Here is a 19,012-nt window from a genome sequence, read left to right on the forward strand (position 1 = left end):
GGTGAGCTATTTACTTGGTGTAACAGGAGGATGAATAATGATATTATCTTTGAGCGGTTGGATAGATTTTTTTGTAACAATGATTGGCAATTAATGTATCCAGCGGCAGAAGTTTCTCATCTTGATTTTATAGTTCAGATCATAGGCTCATTTCAGTTAGCTTGAAGAAGGGGTGCGAGATCCTATTCAGGAAAGGCCCAAAGAGGTTCATGTTCGAACACAAATGGATGATGGAGGAGGACTTTCACCAGGTTATGAACCAATGGATGCACAATGATATTAATGTTGATTTGCCTACCTCATTATTCCAGTTCAGTGGAGTTCTGAATGATTGGGCCGGTTCTCGATTCTATGATTTGTCTCGTAAAATTGAATCCTTGCGAAAGGAGCTCAATGGGCTGTTGAATCCTATCCATTCCATTAACAATACTAGACGTATTCAAGAGTTAGAGCATACCATTGAAAGGCTGGTGGTTCAAGAGGAAACACACTGGAAACAAAGGGCTCGAACTAACTGGCTGGCCCAGGGAGATGGCAATACTAAATTCTTCCACTCGTTTGCTTCTCAGAGAAAGCGTATCAACCATATCAAAGGGATTAATGATGAAAATGGTATTTGGTTTGTGGCTGAAAAAGATAAAGCTGATATTCTCTTGAAGTTTTATGCAAATCTATTTTCTTCATCTAACCCATCTGTGCTAGATTTTGAGGCAGCAACTTTGAATACTAATTCTTTGGTGAATGATGCAATGAATGCCATATTGTGTGCTCCTTATACAGAGACTGATATTTACAAGGCTTTGTTTGATATGCAACCATCTAAAGCCCCCGGTCCAGATGGGTTTACAGCTCTATTTTTTCAGAAAAACTGGAATATTGTGGGGAAGGTAGTAGTGGCTGCTTGTCTCAATATTCTGAACAGAAAAGGCGATTTAATTGGGTGGAATGAGACAAATATAACGCTGATTCCTAAAGTCTCCAATCTAGTTACTCCGAATGATTTCCGACCTATCAGTTTATGCAATACATGCTATAAAATTGTAGCTCGAGCTATCACGAACCGACTGAGACCAATTCTTGCCAAAGTCATTGTAGTAGCCCGAATTCTAAATTGGGTAATTAACGGATTAATGGTGATTAAGAAGGTTTAATGTGTAATTTTGACCGTGGTCATGATCGGACGGACCGAAGATGGTTCGGTAGCACCGAAGAGTTCGGACGATCCGAAGTGGGTTCGGTGGATCCGATCATGAGGTGTCAAGAGTTGATCGACACGTCAGTTTACATGCAAGTTCGGATGATCCGAAGTGTAGGTTCGGTGGATCCGATCATGAGGTGTCAAGAGCCGATGGACACGTAGGAGTTCGGACGTTCCGAAGTGGGTTCGGTGGATCCGAACATAGCCTATAAATAGTGCTCGGATTTCCTCATTTGGCATTGCAAATTCTTGAGTTGTGTCTCATATTTGAGAAGTTTGGAAGGTTTCTAGGGTTAGTTGTCGGTCGAGCGATAGCCAAGAGCTGCCAGGATTGGTAGCGTAGCGACGCCTGAGTTACGAGGCAATCGACATCAAAGGGCTGTCGACGGACGAAGGTAAACCCTAAACCTTTGGTAGCACTGGTTTTGCTATTCGAGCATGGTAGTATTGTTCATTGGGTATGCTTTTGATGCGTAGGCTTGTTCTAGACCTGATTAGCGGTGTTGCGTAAGGCTAGGCTTGCTGTGATAGAGGTACGAAAGTACTATCTGAGATATCCTGGTCGAGTATACATCCTTATATGTGTTGCATGATTATGTGATGCATTGATATATGTCATATGATGCATGCTATTATGTCACGTTTTATGATGCATGTTGCATTTCATGTTGAGCCGTATCTCCTTCGAGATAGCCTTTACTGTTGAGCTGTATCTCTTTCGAGATAAGCTATATCTTGTGGGGCCGCTCAGCCCTGTCTTGTCTTGTGGACGCATGGACACCGAGAGTACACAGTGGCCGACGGGTCCGGAGGGCTTCGGTGATCCGGGACATTTTAGGTCCACGTCTGTTCTTGTAGTGGATGCAGTGACCCAGAGGAGTACCGCGCGGCACTATCCACTTGGCGCCTCTAGACTGAGCATTTTGAGATCCTTTGTTACTCCTGTTTCTTGACTACCCTGGTATCATATCATAGCATGTGCATTTCATATAGGCTTGTATACTCATGCTTTTGTACTGGGCGTTCTTATCGCTCATGTCCTCGGTTTTGTTTATCTTGGACACCCCATTCCCACGGGGCAGGCCTCAGGTTGGACAGCTCAGGAGGAGGAGGAGGAGGACGTTGAGTAGCTGGTTGGTTTAGTTCTTCGGTATCTTTTTGATTCGATATGGTTGTACCGTATATTTCATTTTAGTTTAGTTGTCCTGGATTTTCGATTGGGTTGTATAACTATCTTTTGGTGACAGTTTTCCGCCTTTATTTCTGATTGTTTTTAATTAAGTTAATCGCATGCTTAGTTCTTGATTAGTAGGTGATTCTGGAACGGGTCACTACATTTATGGTATCAGAGCATGCTTACGATTTTGGGATATAGATTCTGTTTTAGGATTTCCGTTGACCATTTTACCATTTTTTCCCCATTCTATCTTGTAGCGATGGCTGACCACTTTGGTGATGAGAGTAGTCAGGGAAGTGTAGGTCGTTGGGGTGACCAGGACGATCGTAGGCGTCATCGTGAACATCGTCATCGTCGGGATGGTCCTAGGCGTTTTGATTTGCACCGTTTCATTCAGATGGGGCCTAAGCCTTTAGTCGGCGGTGAGACTCCCGATGATGCTGAGGATTGGTTAGAGCGCATGGAGAGTTGTTTCCGTGCATTCCAGTGCACCGAGGAGCAGCAGATGGAGACCCTTGGTTTTCTTCTCGAAGGCCGTGCGCGCAAGTGGTGGCGATCGACTTCTGCACCGATAGTCCAGTCTCAGGGTAGGGTGACTTGGGCCGATTTCCGTGCAGCTTTCATGCAGCTGTATTTTCCTCCAGCCCTTCGCCAGGCAAAGACGATTGAGCTCCTCAATCTTAAGCAGTGGAGTATGTCTGTTGATGAATATCAGCAGAAGTTCTTCGAGTTGTTACCCTTTGCCCCTCATATCAGTGGCAGTTCTGAGGCCAAGTATGACCATTTCCTCCAGGGTCTTAACCAGGAGATTTTTGATCGAGTCACTGTCTGTGATAATCCTACTTCGTATGATGGGTTAGTGAACCGGTGTCGCCAGGCAGAGATCAGTCTCCAGCGTGGTAGGGCTATTCTTTCTTCTAGACCTCCGAGTACTTTGAGCCCTCGATCTCAGTCTTTCAAGAAGTCAGGTTCTTCTTCTTCTGGATCTGGATCACGGTCTAGCGGTGTTTTCCGCTTTGGTAAGAAGAAGGTTTCTTGTGTGCATTGTGGGAAGAACCATCCATCGGAGCAATGCCGATCAGCCGCGGGAGCTTGTTTTCAGTGCGGAGAGATGGGTCATCTCAAGAAAAATTGTCCTCAGTTGCGAGGTGGAGCAGGATCTGGTTCCGGATCTCAGACGACTGTTCAGCAGAGGAGGCAGGGTCAGGCAGTGGGTAGTTCAAATCTTCGACCTCGTGCCCAAGGTCAGGTTTTTGCGCTGAACCAGGATCAGGCTGCAGATGAAACGGAGAGAGTCATAGCAGGTACTTTTCGTTTATGTGGTATTCCTGCTTTTGTTCTTATTGATACCGGAGCATCACATTCATTCATTTCTGCACGATTTGTTAAGCGTCATAAGTTACCGTATGTTTCTCTAGACGTCATTCTTTCTGTTTCTACTCCGATGGGTCATTCGGTGTTAGCGAAGCGTCTAGTGATGGGTTGTCCCTTAGATTTTGAGGATAACGAATTGATTGCGAATCTTATGATCCTAGAGATGGAAGATTTTGATTGTATTCTAGGTATAGACCTATTGACTACCTACCGAGCTACCGTGGATTGTTACCAGAAGCTTGTTCAGTTTCGTACGACTGAGAGCTCTAGTTGGTTTTTCTATGGTGAGGGAGCACGACCTCCGATGCCAGTGGTATCTGCTCTGAAAGCCTGTCGTGCTTTAGAGGCGGGCGGGGAAGGCTACCTCATCTATGCGATTGATTCCTCCACAGGTAGTGTTGGTATAGATGATATTCCAGTGGTTTGTGAATTTCCTGATATTTTTCCAGATGAGATTCCTGGTTTCCCTCCGGTTAGAGAGGTGGAATTTGGCATTGAGTTAATGCCAGGGACTGCACCGATTTCTCGTGCCCCCTATCGTCTTGCTCCGTCAGAGATGAGAGAATTGAAGCAGCAATTGCAGGATCTTCTTGATAAAGGTTATATTCGCCCGAGTGTTTCACCCTGGGGAGCTCCAGTCTTGTTTGTCAAGAAGAAAGATGGATCTATGCGATTGTGCATTGATTATCGCCAGCTGAATCGTGTGACGATCAAAAACAAGTATCCATTACCTCGTATCGATGATTTGTTCGATCAGCTTCAGGGTACCTCTGTTTACTCCAAGATTGACTTGCGATCGGGTTATCATCAGATGAGAGTTAGAGATGATGATATTTCCAAGACTGCATTTCGTACTCGATATGGGCATTACGAGTTTCTAGTTATGCCATTTGGATTGACGAATGCGCCAGCAGTGTTCATGGATCTGATGAATCGAGTCTTTCGGGATTTTTTAGATCAGTTTGTTGTGGTTTTCATCGACGATATCTTGATTTATTCTCACAGTGTGGAAGAGCATATCCAGCACTTGAGGATTGTGTTGCAGATTCTTCGCGAGAAGCAATTGTATGCTAAGCTGAGTAAGTGCGATTTCTGGATTGATCGTGTAGTATTTCTTGGTCATGTGATTTCCAAGGAAGGAATTTCTGTGGATCCTAGCAAGATTGAGGCAGTGCTGAATTGGTCACGTCCGACGACGGTGGCTGAGATCCGTAGTTTTCTAGGTCTGGCAGGGTATTATCGTCGCTTCATCGTGAATTTCTCTCAGGTAGCTAGACCATTGACGCAACTTACTCGGAAGGATGTTCCATTTGAGTGGTCATCTGAGTGCGAAGATAGTTTCAGAGAGCTTCGTCGACTTCTGACTTCTGCACCTGTTTTGGCGTTACCGTCAGGATCTGATGGTTTCAGTGTTTACACCGATGCCTCTTTTCAAGGCTTAGGGTGTGTGTTGACGCAGAATGATCATGTGATCGCTTACGCATCCAGGCAGTTAAAACCTCACGAGGAGAAGTACCCTATTCATGATCTAGAATTAGCTGCTATTGTGTTCGCGCTGAAGATCTGGCGTCATTACTTGTACGGAGTTAAGTTTGAAATTTTTACTGATCATAAGAGTCTGAAGTATCTGTTCACTCAGGCTGAGTTGAACATGAGACAACGTCGTTGGATGGATCTACTTAAAGATTATGACTGCGAGATCAAATACCATCCAAGTTCTGCGAATCTCACAGCCGATGCTCTTAGTCGCAAGGTGAGAACCTCTGCACTCCAGACCAGTGCTATGATTAGTACTATCCAGGATTGTTGTTCATTGGGATTTAATTTCAAACATCGGAAAGGTATGGAGAGCATTCGTGTTGCTACCATTTTATCTGAGCCAGCTTTGTTCGCTCGGATTCGAGATGCACAGATGTCTGATCTCAAGACTCAGAGATTAGCCCGATTGGTTGGTGGAGATAGCAATTTCCATTATCAGTCTAATGGTCTTCTGTGTTTGTCTAATCGGGTTGTGGTACCAAAGGATGATACTTTGAGGGAAGAGATCTTGGCTCAGGCTCATCGAAGCAAGTTTAGTGTCCATCCGGGAAGCAACAAGATGTATAAAGATTTGAGGACACGATTTTGGTGGAAAGGGATGAAGTGCAGCGTTTATCAGTTTGTTTCCAAGTGTTTTGTTTGTCAGCAGGTTAAGGCAGAGCACCGTCGACCGGGAGGATTATTGTTGAACTTACCTATTCCCGAATGGAAGTAGGAGCATATCGCGATGGATTTCATTACTCACTTACCATTGTCTTCGAGGAATAGTGATGCTATTTGGGTAGTGGTGGATCGACTCACCAAGTCTGCTCATTTTCTGCCATATAACCGTGATTTCACTTTCGATCGTATGGCTCGATTGTACATTCAAGAGATTGTACGTTTGCATGGGGTGCCAGTTAGTATTGTCAGTGACAGAGATCTTCGTTTTACCTCACGATTTTGGGGTAGTTTCCAGGCAGTATTGGGTACGTCCCTAAGTTTAAGTACAGCTTATCATCCAGAGACCGACGGTCAGACGGAGAGGACTATCCGTACACTTGAGGATATGATGCGAGCTTGTGTGATGGATTTCGGAACCGCTTGGCAGGATCATTTGCCTTTGATTGAGTTCACGTACAACAACAGCTATCATCGTAGTATTGGTATGGCACCATTTGAGGCGTTGTATGGGCGACGTTGTCGTACTCCATTATTTTGGGATGAAGTTGGGGAACGACATGTTGAGGGACCGGAGTTAGTCCAGCAGGCTATTGATAAGGTTGCAATAATCAAGAAACGGATTAAGATCACTCAGGATCGAGAGGCTAGTTATGCGAACACCAAGCGGCGACCTCTTTATTTTCAGCCAGGTGAGAAAGTGTTTCTCCGAGTTTCGCCTTTTCGCAGGATTTTGAGATTTGGTCTCAAGGGTAAGCTGTCTCCAAGATTTATTGGTCCATTTGAAATATTGGAAAGCGTGGGAGATTTGGCTTACAGACTTGCTTTGCCGCCGTACCTATCAAGTATTCATGATGTGTTCCACGTATCTTTGTTGAGACGATACGTAGCAGATGAGTCTCACATTTTGCATCCCTCTGAAGTTCAACTAAATTCAGATTTGTCTTACGTGGAACGACCAGTGCGGATCCTCGATCGCAAAGACAAGGTGTTGCGGAATAAGATCATTCCTCTTGTCTTAGTTCAGTGACAGCGCAGAGGCACTGAAGAAGCCACTTGGGAGCTAGAGAGTCGTATGCGTTCGGAGCATCCAGAGCTCTTTTGAGTTATGCTTTGTATATGTTTGTGTTTTCAGTTGTAATCGAAATATCAGTTGTATTCAACAACCATTGAGATGTAATAACGATGTTGTTATTTCGTTTTGTTCATCCTCTAAGCCTGATTTCGAGGACGAAATCTTTTAAGGGGGGGAGAATGTAGTAGCCCGAATTCCAAATTGGGTAATTAACGGATTAATGGTGATTAAGAAGGTTTAATGTGTAATTTTGACCGTGGTCATGATCGGACGGACCGAAGATGGTTCGGTAGCACCGAAGAGTTCGGACGATCCGAAGTGGGTTCGGTGGATCCGATCATGAGGTGTCAAGAGTTGATCGACACGTCAGTTTACATGCAAGTTCGGATGATCCGAAGTGTAGGTTCGGTGGATCCGATCATGAGGTGTCAAGAGCCGATGGACACGTAGGAGTTCGGACGTTCCGAAGTGGGTTCGGTGGATCCGAACATAGCCTATAAATAGTGCTCGGATTTCCTCATTTGGCATTGCAAATTCTTGAGTTGTGTCTCATATTTGAGAAGTTTGGAAGGTTTCTAGGGTTAGTTGTCGGTCGAGCGATAGCCAAGAGCTGCCAGGATTGGTAGCGTAGCGACGCCTGAGTTACGAGGCAATCGACATCAAAGGGCTGTCGACGGACGAAGGTAAACCCTAAACCTTTGGTAGCACTGGTTTTGCTATTCGAGCATGGTAGTATTGTTCATTGGGTATGCTTTTGATGCGTAGGCTTGTTCTAGACCTGATTAGCGGTGTTGCGTAAGGCTAGGCTTGCTGTGATAGAGGTACGAAAGTACTATCTGAGATATCCTGGTCGAGTATACATCCTTATATGTGTTGCATGATTATGTGATGCATTGATATATGTCATATGATGCATGCTATTATGTCACGTTTTATGATGCATGTTGCATTTCATGTTGAGCCGTATCTCCTTCGAGATAGCCTTTACTGTTGAGCTGTATCTCTTTCGAGATAAGCTATATCTTGTGGGGCCGCTCAGCCCTGTCTTGTCTTGTGGACGCATGGACACCGAGAGTACACAGTGGCCGACGGGTCCGGAGGGCTTCGGTGATCCGGGACATTTTAGGTCCACGTCTGTTCTTGTAGTGGATGCAGTGACCCAGAGGAGTACCGCGCGGCACTATCCACTTGGCGCCTCTAGACTGAGCATTTTGAGATCCTTTGTTACTCCTGTTTCTTGACTACCCTGGTATCATATCATAGCATGTGCATTTCATATAGGCTTGTATACTCATGCTTTTGTACTGGGCGTTCTTATCGCTCATGTCCTCGGTTTTGTTTATCTTGGACACCCCATTCCCACGGGGCAGGCCTCAGGTTGGACAGCTCAGGAGGAGGAGGAGGAGGACGTTGAGTAGCTGGTTGGTTTAGTTCTTCGGTATCTTTTTGATTCGATATGGTTGTACCGTATATTTCATTTTAGTTTAGTTGTCCTGGATTTTCGATTGGGTTGTATAACTATCTTTTGGTGACAGTTTTCCGCCTTTATTTCTGATTGTTTTTAATTAAGTTAATCGCATGCTTAGTTCTTGATTAGTAGGTGATTCTGGAACGGGTCACTACAGTCATTGACCATCATCAAAGTGCGTTTGTTCCCGGGAGGCTGATCACAGATAATGTTATTATTGGCTATGAATGCATGCATTGGATTCGTAATAACAAGAAAAATAAGACAGGGTTTGGGGCTCTTAAATTAGATATGAGCAAGGCGTATGATCGTGTGGAATGGAAATTCTTGGAGGCAATGATGTTCAAACTTGGGTTTGCGAAGGATTTTGTGGAGCTAATTATCAGATGTATCTCATCAGTGGCTTACTCGATCCGAATTAATCATGCTATGTATGGAAAGATCATCCCTCAGCGTGGGTTACGGCAGGGAGATCCTCTATCGCCGTATTTGTTCGCTATTTGTGCTCAAGGGCTTTCGACTATCTTATCTCAAGCAGAGCATGATAAATGGTTTCAGGGAGTTAATATTGCATCTCAATGCCCTTCTATCTCTCATCTATTCTTTGCAGATGACAATCTTATATTTTTTCGTGCTTTGGAGACAGAGTGTTGTTATATTAAAAAATGTTTGCAGATTTATGAAAAAGCATCTGGACAAATGGTGAATTATGAAAAATCTGCACTCACATTCAGCCCAAGTGCCTCATCCATTACTATTGATGCAATCCAAAGAATATTTTTCATCAGTGTGGTGAAAGGTCATGAGCTATATTTGGGGTTACCAACATTTTCTTTGAGGAGTAAAAGAATTCAATTTGCTGGGTTACGCGAAAGATTGCTAAAAAAAATCAATGGTTGGGCTTCGAAATTTTTTTCTGCAGGAGGTAAAGAAACCCTCATTAAATCGGTATTACAGGCTATTCCATCGTATGCAATGTCTTGTTTCAAGCTGCCTATCTCGTTGTGTAATGAGCTGGAACAATGTTGCTCTAATTTCTGGTGGAACTCTAAATCCTCCGGTGGGAGTTTGCATTGGGTTCGGTGGAGGAACATGTGTAGACCAAAGCAGTTTGGTGGAATGGGATTCAGGAGCCTCCTTGCTTTCAACAGGGCTCTCTTGGCGAAACAAGTTTGGAGGATAATCAATTATCCTTCATCTCTTATGGCCCAGGTTCTTAAAGCTCGTTATTTCAAATATGATGATATTATGACTGCTCAATTAGGATCTAAACCTTCTTATGTTTGGCGATCCATTCTGTGGAGTCGAGATCTTATCCAGAAAGGATTATTGTGGCGAGTTGGGAATGGCCTTCGAATTAAAGCCTACTCTGATAGATGGATACCCAAGTTAGCATCTGGGATGAGTTCTTTGGGGAGATCAAATGATTCATTGTTGGTGCATGAGTTAATTTCTCCAGATAGAACGTGGAACGAGATTATGGTACGCTCTATATTTCCATCTTTTGAGGCAGATAGAATTCTGGAAACACCGTACGGAATCTTGAGTCAGAAGATATTAGATATTGGAAATGGGGAAAAAATGGTCATTATTCGGTTAAATCCGGGTATCTTCTCGAGACTGGATGCTTTGATCCTCTTGAATCACAATCGGCCTATGGTTTGGAGAGTTGGTGGAAAATGATATGGAAAATTAATATCCCACAAAAAGTCAAGATATTTATTTGGCGTGCGAGCAACGATTTGTTACCTACTGAAGGGAACCTTTTCAGGAGACATATACATGCAACAGGCAGTTGTTTTTTCTGTGGGTCGTCGGATGCCACGACAAGCCATAGTCTCCTCTTTTGCCCCAAAGTTCGGGATGTTTGGAAAGCTACCACTTTTTGGTCTTGTTTAAAGAAAGGCAAGCTACTGCCATTCATCTTTTGTGGCTTGAGTCTAATGAATTGTTTTTCTACAGTTGAATTTGAGCAATTTGCCTTGCTAGCTTGGGCAATATGGACAGATTTATGCAAAATAAAGCACAATACTCAGATCTCTAACATAGAAATCAAGGTAAATTGGGTCTTCTCTTACCTTGATCAATTTCAGAAAGCTCGTCTAGCTTTTTGTGCTTCTTCTGAGATATCAAAGGCCGTTTCTAGTGAAAAGTGGGAGCCTCCCCCCATAGGTGATTTTCGGCTTGATGTGGATGCAGGTATTAAGGAGAATCTTGGTATATGTAGTGTGGGTGCTGTTATTCGTAACCAACTTGGTATGATTTGTGCAGCATCTGCATCTTGTTATCGCTTCTCAGGTTCAGTGGTGGATGCAGAGCTCCATGCAATCCATTTTGGCATGTTGCTAGCTTTGAAATGCGACTTCCATAATGTGCGGCTATTTTCAGATTCCAGTGTTGCGGTCAAGCTGGTGACTTCGCTTTCTGTTAGTCTAAATCATCAAGGAGTATTAGTTTCCAATATTTTGGATCTTCTTGATTTTGGTAGATTTTATGGTATTTATCATGTTAGCAGACGTGCGAATCGTGTAGCGCATAGTCTCGCTCATTTTGCCTTTTCTCACCCTTCACCTTTGTGTTGGGTTGATGCTTTGTACCCATCGTGGCTGATGGATGTAGCTTCTTTGGATTTATCTATCGATTAAGTCTGTTTTTCCTCAAAAAAAAAAAAAAGAAAAAGTTAAAGCCTCTCTCCCTTTAGTTTTTTTCCCTCAATATACCTCACTCTGAATTCATGCACAGATTCATTATTCACATTAGATCAAAACTTACAAATTCAGATAGTTGATATTTATGTTTCGTTTCTTGTTATTTATATTTCATTTGTGAATAAATTTGACACATTTTGTACATATCAAATGTAAATAACACGATAAATATAAAGTAGAAAGAAAAGATGGACTGAGAATTCAACAGCGGGTCATCAAAGTTCACGGCGGCGCTTCCCGCCTTCCGCTCCCGTCGGTTCATGTGAATCGCACACCTGAGTCTTAAATTTGCAACCCAACTTTGACCACCAACCACCGTTCTCCCCGTGTCCACGTGGGCCCGAATTGTCCATTCTCTCAATCGTCGTCTTCATCACGGAGCAATCACGTTCAAGATCCTGCACCCGCGCCCTCATGCTATCCATATCCCCGCGCAGCATCTGATTATCCCTCACTGCTGCCCTCCACGTGCCGTTCCCCTCCTCCGCACGGGACCTCTCGACCATCTCCTCATCCTCATCCTCCGTCCCTCGGCCGCCGAGAATGGTGCCGGAGATTGCGTGGCGGAGCTGAAGTTGTTCGAAGAACAGCACCTGCACCACCGCTCTGAGTGGCAGCCGTTCATTCTGTGCAGCGTGAGTGCACGCCTCTAATGTCAGCTTCTGGCAGTCCAAAACTCCGCATATTCTCTCTCTATCCGTCTCCGAGATCCATGGATGCGCCTGTGGCAAGGAAAAGAGTGAGAAATTGTTTCAATTTTACAAATGTAGATAAGGTAATCCAGATTGAATTGGTAATTCACCTTGAGATAAACATCAACAGCTCGATAAAGGCCATCGTCGAAGACTCTAGCACGATCGGGTAAAGTAATGGCGAATTCATAGAATTTTTCCGGCTTCAAATTAGCGTCGGATGCGATTTCCGACAGGTAACCGTCGATTAGTTTCCCAACCGTTATCAACGCAGTAGATACAGGGATATTGCCTTCTTCCTCGTCGGCTTGAATTCTGGTGACCGATCTCTCTTCCAATCTTTGAAGAAAATACACCAGAATTCTCTCCACGCAATCAACGTCGTACAATGTCTCGTTCAAATAGGAATAGCTCGGAATCAGCAGATCGTCCAAAGTGGCTTGCTCCAATTGCGATCCAATTTTTTTCTCCAATGATCGCCTTGAAACCTCAGAAGCGTTCAAAATGTACGACGTTCTTAACAATCCGAACAAGAATCTCGTCGTGTTCGAAGTTGAACGTGATGTTTTCTCTATCGGGAGATTGGAAATAATCGTCTCCAGAAGCTCCCTCCGCTCATTCTCTGATGAAAGGTTGGAAGAAGCCGATGGTTTCCGTGTTGTTGTGCGAGAAATTCCCGGAATGAATTTCTTCGCATAATTCATCAAACAACTCTCTACAATATCTCCGCTCAGATTCAAAGCTTTCATGGCGAAAATCAAACGTTTGAAAATATGCACACTCAAATATCCAAGCTCATCCAACCACGAATCCGCTATCGCAGCTCCTCGCGTCACGTCACCATATTTCCTCCTAGCGTCAGCTTCAGTTTTACTATCCACAGCTCCGCCGTTCATCGGCCAACCGAACAGTGAGGGATCTGCGGCGGCTGCTTTTGTAGCAATGGCTTCAATACATCTCTGAACAATGCCCAGATTTTCCGCCATGGGCAACAGTCTTTCACAAGAGGTCAAAGTTTTTATCGAATGTTTGATATTTTTGAGTGTAGACTGAGCAAGAAACCTCTCGGTCTTAGAGATGAGATTGTCTTCGGAGTATTCTTCCGTCATCTCCAAGTACTCTCCGGCACACCGTAGTGCAGCGACGTTGGTGGCGGAGAGATCCACTTTCACGCCGTAACAGAATTTCGCGGCAGGTTCAAACGCCTCGCAGCCGCCCGGGAAGTCAGGGAGCACAAAATGAAACTGACCCTCGTTGTCCTCCTCTTGGATTTCTTCCTCTCCTTCGTCATTTTCATTGCTCTGGTTCTGTTCAGAGACTGATTGGATTGTAGCGAATCTGTTTGTTGTTTGGTTCGTCTCTTGTTCTGTTATCATCTCGTGAAGCTTTCTGCTTTTCCCCATCAGAGGAAACTAAACAACAAACGAGAGTACAAATCATCGCAGATTTAGAAACAGAAACAGCACAAAAAACGAAGAATTTCGGTTTTAGGGTTCTTCAGAGCTCACTTTGTGAAGATGAAAAGTCATCCCGTCAACTTCAATCGCAACATCGCTGGGCAATCCTGTTGTGCAGAACCTGAAACAAATGCAAAACAAAAGTCACCCATGAAGGAAAAAATCCGAACAAAATAGTTCAAGGAAGAGATTTTGGGTTCACCATGCTTGGCCTTTGGAACCGGGTTGCTTAGACGCCATTTTTGTTCGAAGAAAATCTTGACGGTGGCTTCAGGACAGAAACATGGGAGCTGGGAACTGAAAAGGTATTTGACTAAATTTGCTTCACTTTTTTGAGTTTTGAGTCTTATGAAATGATCAGGGTTGTGGAAATTCAAGCGCGATGTCTAAAAAGGAGGAGTATGTAGGGGGAGATTGATTGAAACAACACCAATAATTATTGGGTTTTGATTAGAAATTTAGAAAAGTAATTAGGGTTAGTGAGATTGGGATTTCGATTGATTTTGTTTACTGGGTCAGATCAGAATCTTCTCTTTCTTTTTCTCTCCTTTTTCTATGTCGGGTCTGTGGGGAGGAAGAACGAGAGGTAGATTTGTTTTCAATTCATGATAGACGAAAAAAGAGAACAGGCACATACATTTCTGTGTTTCAACAAAATACTTAAACAGAACTAATTTACAGTTCAAAATGTTACAAAATCTTTAAAATAGGAGGGAATTGATTGTGACAATGTGTGTGGATCTTAAGAATCCATGACAAAGTTTATACTTCTTCCGTTTCTGATTTACATTTATTTGGAATTTACAAAAAGTACATTAACGATTCGTGAAAAAATTATTTTTATGTCAAAAATATTATTTTTCATTACAAAAAATATATCAGATTAACCTGGTTTCAAAAAAACACATTCTTTGTGATCATGAATAATACGGGATGATAAAAGAAAATGCTTCTGTTAATATGGGATGATAAGTGTATTTAAACCGATTGTCTAAACTACAATAAAATCAAAACCACATCTAACACTGTGGTAATCCCACATTTAAATAAATTCATAATAAAAAGACAAAGAAGCTTACATTTTTTAAAAAATTATCCCTTTGTTCTCTGTCGTCAAGAGTAGTTAGGACTGCATGGACCACAATTAATTTAAAATCCCATAATCATCAATTATCAGCCACTTTAATGGTCTCCAGTCTTAGATACTAATAATCCATTTTGTGATATTAGTTTTTCATATTAATTCAAACTGGATAATAAATCTTTTTTTCATGAATCAATCTTGTAAAGGAAGTAGAATACGAATTCAGAAATATTTTCTAAAGTTACTCATTGGAAAAATAATCACGAGGAAATCCGTTCTGGAAGGAAGGAAAAAGATAAAATTAATTATTTGGCCATATCATTTTATTTTATTTATTTGTTATAATTAAAAGATTCTATGTCTCTTTGAAAAATAGCGTTCATTACGTCCATAAAAAAATATTAATTTTTATTCTTAGAGTATTATTTTTTATTGTGAATATCGGTAGAATTGACTCGTCTCACAGATAAATATTCGTGAGACCGTCTCAAAATAGACTACCCCTTAATTAATAGCTATAAGTATACTATTGATTTATATACTTAAAATCATAAATAAGTAATCTCTTGATTGGGGTTTTTTTTAAAAAAATTTGAATTTCACTAACGTGGGAACCATCGTATTGAATGCATAATAATTAATGTCCTGTTTAGTTTTTTTTTTTTCCTTTTCTTTTCTTTTCTTTTTGGTAAGATCTCGTGTTGAATAGGAATAATTTAAGAATTAATGGACAAATATTTCAATATTTATAGGCCCGACAAGCAATGGCATCCATATGGCAAATACAAAATCGACCTACTCAATTTAAGGCAAATAGTTTATTTTGCCGCCTTAGGGAACATGTACGGCTTTTTCGTAAATTTTCTATAATAAACCAAAGTATCTTTAAGACTTTAACCATGATCGTTACTCATTATATATCGATAATATAATGATTTATAACTATAATTATTTATAGAATTTGAGTCGTACGTTGAATTTACAAAATTATGTAATCAACTATGGCCCAAATAAGATATGCGTCTCACAAATACGACCCGTGAGACCGTCTCACACAAGTTTTTGCCTGATTGTTTTAGGATGTTGTATATTTGTGGATTGTAATTATTCAGTTTTATTTTTATTACTTAAATTATTTTGGTAGATACATATGTTCATAAATTTTAAAAGAAAATGGGAGGAATGAAGTTATTTTGGTAAATATATTTAATTACGTATATTGAAACTGAGAAATTTCATAGTTTGCCGAATGAATTAATTATTTACATAAAATACCAAGTCGTGGGGTTAATTGTGAGTTAATTTCAAATTTTAAAATATTATTACTTTGTTTAAATACATATATATATATATATATATATATATATATATATATATATATATATATATATATATATATATATATATTTAATCCACTCGAGAATATGTTTTTTCTCAGTTATATATAGTATATATATATGTATTTAATGCACTCGAGAATATGTTTTTTCTCAGTTATATATAGCGTTCACATTCATGTGTATATGTATGTATATTTTATAATATCCTCTATTAAATACACTAAAACCTCTTACAATCATTGGATCATAAATTATCTATACACAATATTAGTTCTTATAGAATCGAGATCTTTCTTGGGGCGTACGATTAATTGAGGGTATTTAGGACAATAGACCTGGTCCACTATTTATTTTTTAAAAATAATTTCCTCGAGTGTATTTTAAATATTTTTTTAAAAAAATAATAGTTGATTAATGTTAGATAACAATTTAACTTATTAATTTGGTTAGTTTACATTATACCGAGAGTGTATCTCCAAATATTTCAATATCATTAAATTATGTAAGTTCATCATATTTTTATAAAAATTGATATATTTTAATGATATAAATGATAACATTTGACCAGAAGAAATACTATATATATATATCACAAAATAATCTCAATGTATTATATGGCAACATTAAATATAGAGAGGAGGAGTAGGTTATCATATATAGATGTTCTTAAAATTCAAATAAATAATGCCAGCCTTTCAAAAAAAAAATTTAAATAAATAATACCAGCACATTAAATGCTGATGCATGTATGGATATTTAAATGTGGAAATGTGCATTTAATTTATCCGGCTTGTGTAATTTTTTGTGGACAAAAAATTGTGTTAGACGGTTTCACGATTCGCATTTTGTGAGATGAATATCTTATTTGGGTCATCTATGAAAAAATATTAATTTTTATGCTAAGAGTATTACTTTTTATTGTGAATATCGGTAGGATTGACCCTTCTCACAGATAAAGATTCGTGAGACCGTTTCACAAGAGAACTACTCTTGTTTGGATAGATATAATGATAGTACCTATATTTGACATGTTCAAAGCTCGGTTTTTATTTTTTTAATTTTTTTAAAGGAAAAATATTTCGTAGTCAAATTCGACAAAAATTAAACTTTAAAACTAACGCTCCATTCATTTTAACTAAGAGTATGTCTCTTGTGAGACGATCTCACGAATTTTTATCTGTGAGACGGGTCAACCCTACCGTTATTCACAATAAAAATTAATACTCATAACATAAAATCATAGATGACCCAAATAAGAGATCTGTCTCCCAAAATACGACCCGTGAGACTGTCTTACACAAGTTTTTATCTTTTAACTAGAGTCGTGAAATCATTTAGAATTAATATTTAATAAGTATTGTATACATATCTTACTTTGTTTTTTCACAGATATTAAGAATATAACTAAAAAACAAATTATACAAACAAATTTTCTTAATACACCCCTATTTAATAATATTAGAGAAAAAATTGGATACAATTATACACACTAAACAAAGGTATATTAGTAAAATGGTTTATTAAATGTGGAAAACGAATTATATATATATATATTTAGAACAAACGAAAAAAGAAACACGGAGTAAATAATTGGGACGGATTGAATATACTAATTAAAGCTAATTTGCTGTTTGTTTTTAGCTATCAAAAAAATAACTTTGATTTTTATTTACCAGTCAGAAAAAAAATTAAAGTGGATTCCATGTCTACTCCGCGACATAAGGTGAAAAGTAGACATCGCATACCCCATTGTACGGTAGAAGAGAAGTCAGTTTTTAATCAAAAATTAAAACTTAGGTATTGAAACATTTCGATAAACAAAACAAAGCAAATTCCAGCAATACGAATTCGTTGGAATCAAGATACAATAATATTCATGTTATTTATTTATATTTTTATCTTCATCAAGAAATTGTGTTGTTGCAGTACCTGCAAAACAAAACAAAAGGGGGAAAATAGTTATTTCTTTAACCATTATTAATCTCTCATTTCTTCGATATAGGATATTAATCACATATCATCGATATCGTTAAATGACATCGAACACTGCTGACATATCTCGTTTTATACAAGTACATTCAGTGATAAATGACTGAAAGTGTAAAAGAAGTTAAGTTGTTATACTAAGACTTGTTTTTTTATTAATGTTGAGAACTTACAAATAATATCTTAATATTTAAATGTGTAAAGACGTGAGTTTTCAAAAAAATCGACACGTACTGGTGGCGTTGTCCCGCGCCAGTGCACCGGAAGGCTGATTCTGATTTTGAGTATCCGGGGGGATAACGACTTTCGGCCAAGATTTGCACGGGCAATGCTTCCCTTTCTCGATGTTAGCATATAACGAGGCCAAATGTTTTCCACATCCTATCCACGAATACTTCCCACACTTGTTGCAATCTACTATCATACACATGGTTCTTAACTAAATAGTTTTCGAGGCTACTAATGGATGATTTGCTGCTAAAAACGTTGTTATCCACTCACACATTCTGTTTATATATATATATATATATATATTTTGAAAAGTTAGTTTATATGGCTATTATTTTATTACACGAGTATTTTTAAGAGATTGTCTAACGTATCAATCAATTTTGTTAGACGAATGTTCGACTCGATCTGTTAAAAAATATTATTTATTTTTTATAAGTATAGATCAAATCAACTCATTTTTCGAATATAAATTTATCCTCAAACAAAACCCTGTATTGAAGATAACGTTGTGCATCGAGATTCTGTTATTTTTCTTGTTGGCTACAGCCCCAAGAACTAAGAAGGGCCTATGCTCTTTTGTTTGTTTGTTGTATGTTTTCTGGGAATAATAATAATAATAATAATAATAATAATAATAATAATAATAATAATAATAATAATGGTTCTCTATAAGTGATGGGTGAATATTGTAGTTGATAATTGGTGCATTTGAATCATATAAATTTTTATACGAAAATACTATAAATAAATATGAAATATATTTATTTGAGAGTAGATTTTTTTTATCTTGTATTCGTGTCCATATGAGAAAATTTCTAATATTAATTTTTTAAGTTGGCATACAAGCAAAACGATCCTAATTAGTTTTGTATCAGATTAGGTTGCGAAGAAGGTAAAAATCATCAAAGTAAAACATGGATCACATTGGAATAATATTGAAATTAATATTAGATAGTAAATTATATTTGTTATCTTTGAAAAGAAAATATAATAAAATTAAGTATTTTTGGGTATTAAAGGAGT

General features: G+C 39.4%; 2 protein-coding genes across 2 annotated transcripts; one reads left to right on the forward strand and one right to left on the reverse strand.

Moving 5' to 3' along the window:
- The first annotated feature begins 230 nt into the window (after positions 1–230).
- On the forward strand, positions 231–11,136 carry LOC140824356 (uncharacterized). The gene is made up of 3 exons (XM_073185953.1): positions 231–1,014; positions 8,649–10,097; positions 10,454–11,136. The coding sequence occupies exons 1-3, from the start codon at positions 231–233 to the stop codon at positions 11,134–11,136; spliced, it is 2,916 nt and encodes a 971-aa protein (XP_073042054.1).
- A 143-nt stretch (positions 11,137–11,279) lies between these two features.
- On the reverse strand, positions 11,280–13,982 carry LOC140823576 (BTB/POZ domain-containing protein At5g66560-like). The gene is made up of 4 exons (XM_073184988.1): positions 13,551–13,982; positions 13,400–13,469; positions 12,002–13,303; positions 11,280–11,921 (listed from the first exon to the last, which is right to left on the reverse strand). Exons 1-4 carry the CDS (start codon positions 13,586–13,588, stop codon positions 11,415–11,417), a joined length of 1,917 nt encoding a protein of 638 aa, XP_073041089.1. The 5' UTR covers positions 13,589–13,982; the 3' UTR covers positions 11,280–11,414.
- Positions 13,983–19,012: the final 5,030 nt, after the last annotated feature.

This window comes from Primulina eburnea, chromosome 2 (genome assembly GCF_022965805.1).
Source record: "Primulina eburnea isolate SZY01 chromosome 2, ASM2296580v1, whole genome shotgun sequence".
In the NCBI taxonomy this organism is placed as follows: domain Eukaryota; kingdom Viridiplantae; phylum Streptophyta; class Magnoliopsida; order Lamiales; family Gesneriaceae; genus Primulina; species Primulina eburnea.

Excerpts from the sequence above, each read along its gene's own strand:
- LOC140824356 (XM_073185953.1), top strand. The coding sequence starts at position 231 with ATGGAGGAGGACTTTCACCAGGTTATGAACCAATGGATGCACAATGAT. Across the intron at positions 1,015-8,648 it reads GAATGATTTCCGACCTATCA|TCATTGACCATCATCAAAGT; the intron begins GTTTATGCAATA and ends GGGTCACTACAG. Across the intron at positions 10,098-10,453 it reads CATTATTCGGTTAAATCCGG|TTGAATTTGAGCAATTTGCC; the intron begins GTATCTTCTCGA and ends GTTTTTCTACAG.
- LOC140823576 (XM_073184988.1), bottom strand. The coding sequence starts at position 13,588 with ATGGCGTCTAAGCAACCCGGTTCCAAAGGCCAAGCATG. Across the intron at positions 13,470-13,550 it reads GGTTCCAAAGGCCAAGCATG|GTTCTGCACAACAGGATTGC; the intron begins GTGAACCCAAAA and ends CATTTGTTTCAG. Across the intron at positions 13,304-13,399 it reads TGACTTTTCATCTTCACAAA|TTTCCTCTGATGGGGAAAAG; the intron begins GTGAGCTCTGAA and ends TTTGTTGTTTAG.